Below are 8,209 nucleotides of genomic sequence, written 5' to 3'. Positions count from 1 at the left end.
GCTACACATCTACTTAAACTTTAAAACTCTGGGATCAAATCGAAACTCTCCCCTATCTCATAATGACCTTACATAAACAGGTTTTTAATTCAACCATTTCTTCATGCCTTTTGAGTAGTTTGCCTGTAATTATAGTCAACTGCTACCAGTTGAGTAATGATAATTTATGTGGCTACTAATGATAAGTCATGCTTAAATCTGATATTTATGATATCACTTTATAATAGACGCAGGATTCTTTAGATTTAAATCCTGGTTCTGCCATCCAGAATAGGTTATTTAATTTCTATGGGCATGAGTTTCCTCATTTGTAAGAGGGATGATATAATCACCTTGCAGGCTCATAGCAAGAATTAAATAAGTTAAAGCATTTAAAGCTCAAAGCACAGTATCTGGCACAAAATCAATATATCAATGTATTTTTTACCTTTTCCCCATTACCCCTGGTACCACATTTTCTGTTTTATATTAATTCATTTTCCTTCCTGTTCAGTCTCTTCTTCAGTTGGTCACATTCAATAAAAGAAGTCAAATAATATTTACCTAGTTATTTTTAATGTTCCCATAAGGATTCATTATGAAAGCAAAAAAGTAAAACAAATGAAAAACTCAGCATCAAACAGCTTAAAGAAACCAACTTCTATTTCATTTGAAAATCTTGCCTCAGTGATAAACCCTTCCATAACAAGAAAATACACAGAAACAGTGACCAATTCTGATATCATAGATTCATCTAGATAGCTTTACCCTTTTCAAACGTTAAGAGTTCACAGAAGATCCAAGAATATTATTTCTTAATTACTTTCTGGTGTTAAGACTCTCAGTTCATTTCCTTTACTCACCCCTCACAGATGAAAAGAACTACACTAACACTCTTTAACTCAGTTATTTCCCCTCTTATAATAGGAGATGAAACTGAATCTTATTTCAGGAAGGAAGCAGCTATAGAAGGTAGAAGGAAAAAGAAGAGATACAACCTGCTGCATTATGTGGGTGATTGCTCCAGGGGAAGAAGCTGGGATGGACTTCACCACCACGGATGTCTGTGTTGCAGTCTGTGACTGAGCCACATGCTGGAGGAGGGTCCGCTGAGGCTGGGAGGGCTGTTGGGGCTGGGAGCGGTGGCTGACTGAAAATAGAGGAGGTGATGATATTTCTCCAGAAATCACCACAGCATCTGTAACCAGTAGTCATTTTAAACAACTGTCTGTGAGATTGCATCACAGAGAGAAAGTGTGGTACTAGGAGGCAGAAGACCAGAGTCTGCCCATTTATGAGCTGTGTAACTCTGAGAAAGTCAATTATCTTCTCTGAGACTCTGTGTCCTCATCTGTAAAATGGGAATAACAGAGCTATTATAAGGATGAGATGAGAAATGTATGTGGAAGCACTGTGAAAACTATTATCACAAAGGAGGAACAAGTCCCTTAAAGCTATATCCTCCTGTGAGTTGTGCTCTTTCTCCAGTGACCTTTACCCCATTAAGGTAACAAAACAACAATCAATTTCTGCAAGCAAATCCTACTACTACTACTACTACTACTAAGTCGCTTCAGTCGTGTCCAACTCTGTGCGACCCCATAGACGGCAGCCCACCAGGCTCCCCCGTCCCTAGGATTCTCCAGGCAAGAACACTGGAGTGGGTTGCCATTTCCTTCTCCAATGCACGAAAGGAAAAGTGAAAGTGAAGTCGCTCAGCCGTGTCTGACTCTCAGTGACCCCATGGACTGCAGCCCACCAGGCTCCTCCGTCCATGGGATTTTCCAGGCGAGAGTACTGGAGTGGGTTGCCATTGCCTTCTCCAAATCAAATCCTAGACTAATATTTTTAAGGATAGTGAGACAGTACAAGTTTGTAACCTCTTGATCCCAGTTCTAAATGTAATACAAAAACCAGAAGCATTCACTCCTTTATATACAAAAGACACTCTCTCATATCCTAAAGATTTAGGAGGTCAAGGTGATACTACAGGAGAACTGGATCAACAGTCACAACTGGATTCTGTCCCACTCTGCCACCAATCAGCTATGTGAATTTGAAGAGGTCACTTAAACTCTATGTTATTAATCTCTAAAGTTCATAGGTTTTATTTTGTTTATTTTTGTTTTTTATTGGGATAAAATTTTATTTCTTAGAAGAGGACCAAATGAAGTAATGAATTGAAAATGGTCCTTAGATTGTTAAGTACCAAAATATAAAGGTAACAAAATAACAGAAAAGTTAGTGTTCTTTCATCTTCTCAAATTCAGCTCATCCAAAACAAATGAGTAAGAGTACAGTTCAGGAAATAATTCCACCTCTTAGTCTCTTGCTGGAAGGTCCCATGGGGTAAACTATACATTTAAACTACACATCTATGTTGATGCCAAACTATCACTTTTAATCAGCCTCAATTTCAACTTTTTAAACAGTATAAATACTCAACACTTCTTATTCTACAGAGCTTTAAAAATGTCTATAGTTATTGGAAACCAACTTTTTGAATCAGAAACAGATAAAAATAAATCTGTAAAATTAGCTAAGGATTTTGAGAATATCAAAACCTCTCAATAATCCATGGTTCTAATTCTCATATATCTTGATCTACAATTTCAAGTAGTAGTGGTTTGATACTTAGAAAAGTCATAGTCAAATGCCCAAGGATAAGATGATCACTACAAAATCAATGTAAAAGTGCCACTGTGAGTACAGAACTTTAAAACTATCCAGTGAAATACAAATAAGCTTCATTTTTATAACACATTTTATCTATATTCAAAAATGCCATTTTTCTTTTCTGAATATTTTTCTAATATTTATTTATTTGGCTGCACTGGGTCCCAGTACTGCATGCAGGATCCTTGATCCTCGCTGCAGCATGCAGGATCTTTTTAGTTGCAGCATGTGGGATCTAGTTCCCCTGACCAGGAATTAAACTCAGGCCTTCTACATTGGAAGCTCTGAGCTCAGGGTGTCTGCCACTGGACCACCAAGGAAGTCCCACAAATGCAGTTTTTCTGTTATTGCTATATATATGCCTATATGTGATATGAGGTAGCACCACTAGTACTCTTTTATAAATGCACTATAGTATCTTACTGCATTTCACAATAAGCTTTATATATACATTTTAAATTATATGAGTTAATACAATCTTTCATATGTGCTCAACGAAACTGGAAAAAAGGGAGTCATGGTTTGTATTAAAATAACAAATACTGAAATCATTTATAATACAACTGAATAAGAGAAAAAACAAATCATATGAATAATATTAAAACTAAGCAAGCAAATCAGTGAAGCTTTTTACTGATAGAAGTATCATCAGAAATGAATGACATTTGAAAAATAATAAATATGAAATTATCAGATTATATGGAACATTTTTACTGCCCACACTAATCTTTATAATTATTACATTTATTAAGAAGTGAAGTAGATTCCATAGATGAGCAACTGAAACCATTTAAGAATAATCCTCAAGATACTAGAAATTCAAGATACTAAAATCTCTTCATAGTAATTCCCCAGAGTGTAGGTAAGTTAAAGAAAAATAACATCGACTGCAGAATAATACAAGAGGGTCAGGAAGTTGACTTTGAAGTAGAAAAAAAAAACAAAAAAAAAACCACTCAGTGAGGCTGAGGATATAATGGGAGAAGATTATAGAAGGGAAGTCACAGAGTAGATATTTGGAAAACAGCTGAAGTGACCTTTAACTGGGCCATGTAAACACCATAAAACAGTCACTTATTTCTTTAAACAACTCTTATTTTTCCAATGTCAGACTGCTCATTTCTGAGAAAGAATCCCACTACTCTGCAAAAGGAAAGTCTCTCTCACTTTTACTGAGTAGAGCTTACCTTTCCTCTACCAGATCAGAGTAGAGCGCATCCATTAAGTGGTTTGCCCCCAAAACAATCATCTTTTATCTTCAGTTACTTTTACTACAAATGGATGCACACCACTTACCTAGAAGGGGAAAAGCAACCTCTGTCCCCTCATCAGTGCGTTCTGAAAAGGATAAGTAAGGGAAGATATCATAGGTCTTTTTATCTATTTACTGTTTGATAATCTAGTCTATCCCCAGAGGTTATTATTGATTTTCCCAACATACTGCCCTCTGCTTTTTGCTAAGTATCTCTAAAGAAAGATGCTAGATAACTTTACATAATTTTTAATTGGATTTTCCCTTTTGGCAATTTTAATCCATTTGTCTTAACAATATCTCCCAAAATTATGCCAAAAAATTCCTTTTCCACTTTGGTATTTACATCCTTCAAATATTTTCAACTTTATGTTCTCTTATGCTTAAGAAAACAGAAGACAGGTGTTCTTTATATACTGCCTCATAAGTCATTTCTCCTAAGCCCTAATTATTCATGTTACTACTCTCTGAACTCCTCCAAATCGCAAAGTAACAGAGTGCCCAAAACAGAAAGCAGCATTCCAGGTGTGGTCTCACCAGAATATGAAAGAATCTATTATCCTTCCTGCTCCACTTCTCTACATATGCCATCCAAAAACATCATCAGTGTTTTGCTGCCAGACCACATAAATATCTAATGTGCTTTCCATCACAACTCTTAACTATTTACAAGGATTTAAAATTTTCCACATTTTTTTCTTTACATTAAAAAGGGGGAGGAGGGTTGGATTTTATACTTTCTTTCACCCCTGACCCACTTCCCCTTCCCCAAAACTAAAAAATTCAAATGTATATGAGTATTTATTCCCCCATAAAAGATATTCTATCCTCTCACTACCAGTGCTGCCTGATGTTCACAGATATTCTTTAAGGCCAACTAGTTTTATATTAGTTGCAAACTTTGTAAAATCTATCAATTTTCTCCCTCTAATCATGAAAGACAGGGTGAATCCCAAAGACAATGTGAATCTGCTCTCAGAGAAAACTGGAAGAGATCAAGAAATATAAAAAATATATTTTCTCCCAATCATCCCATGAAATCCAGAAAGGTAGCACTCCTACCTTAATACTACTTTTTAAAAGGACACCTACCAGTAGTGATGTATTCAGCAACTAGTTCTGACTCTACCACCGCAATTGATGGACTTTCAGGAGAATGTCTCTTTTCCTGGGTCATCTGAATAGGCACTGCCATTTGACTCAGGTCAATAGTGGGTTGTCTTGGTTTAGATTCCAATTTTTCCTTCACTGTATAAAAAAGTCAGGGGAAAAATTAACTTTATTACAAACAAGTACTAAAACCAGAGTTGTCCATGGGAAAATGAACAAGACCTCTGGGGTGCCACATGGGCAGTGACTAAGAAGATAGGAAGTTGAAAACAAAACAGCAGACTACTGGATGGCTATAGAGTGCACAACGTGTACAAGCACACTCAGTAGCACAGCAAGAATGCATATGCGTTCAGACTAAAATCTGCCCCCTATTATCACTAGGCCAAACAACTGGATCTGTTCCCCTTGTACATACTCCCTTTAGAACACTTCCTTTACCCTTAGTCAAGGCAGTACCTGGTATTCTTCAGTTCACCAACCTGAAAACAAAGGGTGAGTAAGCACTACTTAGCATTATTTGCTCCAGGACACAACTGCCCAGAAGAGCACAACACAGTGACCGGTTTAATTTGATCTATGAAAAATTCAAGATAATTCCCAAAGAAATGTTACATTTTTATGACTCTTGAAGAATAAAAATATTCATTGTTAGGAAAACATGTTTCTGCAAAAATGTCTATGGAATGGTCTGGAATCAAGAATGGTTTTCATGGATAGAATAACTTTCTAAATTATCACTTTTTCTACAAAATTATTTGGTTTCCACCCTCTATAAGGCATTAACGGAAATAGTTGAGTATGTCAAAGACAAGGAGCTAAGGAAATGCCTAAAGCCAAAAATAACACCAATAAAAAAATCAAAGACTTAAAATAAATGCTAGTATTCTTTGGGTAGTATAGAGTGGATGTTACAACAAACAGTAAGTAATTAAGTCCAGTAAGCAATCATTCAGATTATTCTCACCAAGCATAAAATATGATAAAATCAAGATAATCATTTAAAGAAAGTAAAACAAAACCAAAGGAATACAAAAGTCACCCCACAAGTAGAGAGGACACTGAACTGGGAATCAAAAGACATGGAATCTCACTCTGCCACTAGCCAACTGGATAACCTCTCTAGGTCTCAGTATGTTTATCCATAATGAAATGGTTGGACGAGATCATCACTAAGGTCCCCCTCAAGGACTCTGACAATATCTGATCTATTTTAATAGAAAAGTCAGTATAACAGTTTTGCCTAGAGTTTATAGAAGACATTTAGTAACTGGAAATACTGATTGGATCTTGCTAAATGAGAACAGCTTTGCATGGAAGCTCAGGTTGTTAAATTATACAAAGAAGTATGAAGATAAAAAAACAAATTAGAATGTTAGCAAGGCCCTTAATGTTTTAAGACCACAAAACTGCTCCACCAATATCAAGCAGGATGGCAGGGGCCCTCCAATTTGCCTTCTACTATTCTTGAATAGAATTGGCAAATGTACTGCATTTATCCTTGTGCTTAGAAATCGATAGACCTACTCCTTTCTGGTGACAAAAGGCAACAGGATTGTCCACTTTAAGCTGGAGAGAGAGAAGAAAAGAACTGTGCTGTTTTTTCTTCTTTCTTCTGATAGAAACGATAGACTACAGTCTATCTATCCTTCAGTACTCCTGTGAACATCATAATGAACTGACAAGTAAACAGACTGAACCAATGATTATAGACAAGTCCAGAGGGGGGAGATGTGCTCAAATAATAACAAAGAAAATATAACAGTAGTAGTACTTTAGCACAACCCATCTCTAGAGAAAACATGCTTCATTCAGCTGAGCATGTGAATTCATACCTGTTGTCTGTTGGAGTTCTAACAGAGCTTTGATTGTTGAAGTAGCTGATTGTGATTCACTGGATACATCCTGATAAATTATGGTGGGGCTAGTCTCCATTGCAATCTCATGTTCTGACCAATCCTGACGCCGGGAAGCAATTACATGAACTACAGGCTGGGAATCTGTTTTATATTAGTTAAAAAAAAAAAACCCTATAAACAAAGTTTCTCTTAAAAAAAAAAAAAAACAATTTGTTCTTTTAAAAAAATCTTCGTTTTACTACAAACTTCATGCTTTATCTCCCCAAAAAGACTGTAAACTCCCAGAGGACATAATGTCTTTCATGTCTGTATTCACTTATTCATTCATTCATTGATTCAACAGACTGGGCACCTATGTGCCAGTCTACACTTGGCACTGAGGATATAAAGGAGCTCACAGAATAATCGAAGGATGCTCAAGAAGCACACAATCTGGTTGGAGAGACAGACATGTAAAGAGACAAATTACAATTCAATGTTATAACTGCTATAATAAATAGGTGTGCATATCTGTAGGTGGGTGCATGTCCATGTACCGTAAGAACGAAATGCGGTATGAGTCTTATTTTTCCCAATGCACCTAAAAATGTGTTCTGTATTACAACCTGAGCATTCAGTCAACACTTACTGGAGTTACTGAAAGGAAATCCTGTCCACTGACAAGAAAAATGGATAAATGATCTAGAAGCAGCATGATATAATAGGAAACGTATAACATTCAGAATTCAAAGTCTTAGGTTACAGTCCCAGCTCTAGCAATTACCAGCAAGTTGATTCTTTGGGTCTTAGTATCATTATTTCTAAAATGGCAACAATAAAATTACCTCTCTTCCTCATAGGATTTCTGAGGATATAATGAAATAATATTTGTAAAAGAGCTTTATAAACTATGAAGGACAATAGAAATGTTTTATTTTTGTTGTTGTTGTTCTGGTTGTGGCCTGAAAATTTCTCAATTCTAAGCCTTTCTGTTAGTTTCAAAATAAATTATAGCCCTAACTAACTCAAGGTTTATTATATCCATGCTATATAAGTATGCATGTAAATATTAGACACATAAAATCAAACAACAAATTATTTGAGTTTTCCATCTATGGAATAAGTTGATGGACTGAGTAGTATAAGTGTAGTATACTACACTACTGTTAAGTTCCTAAACTCCTTGGTCCAAGATACCACACAGAAATTACATAAGCTATAAAAGCATGACTCCTACTCCCAAGTTTAGATTCTAATGGAGGAGACATAAAGTGTGTGAGTGTGTGTGTGTGTGTGTGTGTGTGTGTGTGTGTGTAGCTTTGTATCCTGGGATAAAGTTAAATGATTAGGCCAA

The 8,209-nt window shown here is 36.0% G+C and overlaps 1 protein-coding gene across 1 annotated transcript in view; it reads right to left on the bottom strand.

Annotated features, from left to right (window-relative positions):
• EMSY (EMSY transcriptional repressor, BRCA2 interacting) overlaps nucleotides 1-8,209 on the bottom strand; it is a 79,510-nt gene that overhangs the window by 7,665 nt on the left and 63,636 nt on the right. Inside the window, exons 16-19 of the mRNA XM_040257694.1 lie at nucleotides 6,853-7,017; nucleotides 5,000-5,155; nucleotides 3,952-3,993; nucleotides 978-1,129 (exon numbers count right to left, since the gene is read on the bottom strand). Of these exons, the coding sequence (XP_040113628.1) occupies nucleotides 978-1,129; nucleotides 3,952-3,993; nucleotides 5,000-5,155; nucleotides 6,853-7,017 (515 nt within the window). The remainder of the gene's footprint in view (nucleotides 1-977; nucleotides 1,130-3,951; nucleotides 3,994-4,999; nucleotides 5,156-6,852; nucleotides 7,018-8,209) is intronic.

This window comes from Oryx dammah, unplaced genomic scaffold (assembly GCF_014754425.2).
Source record: "Oryx dammah isolate SB20612 unplaced genomic scaffold, SCBI_Odam_1.1 HiC_scaffold_17, whole genome shotgun sequence".
Lineage (NCBI taxonomy): Eukaryota > Metazoa > Chordata > Mammalia > Artiodactyla > Bovidae > Oryx > Oryx dammah.
The sequence above is the reverse complement of the archived record's forward strand: the minus strand, read 5'-3'. Positions and strand labels throughout refer to the sequence as shown.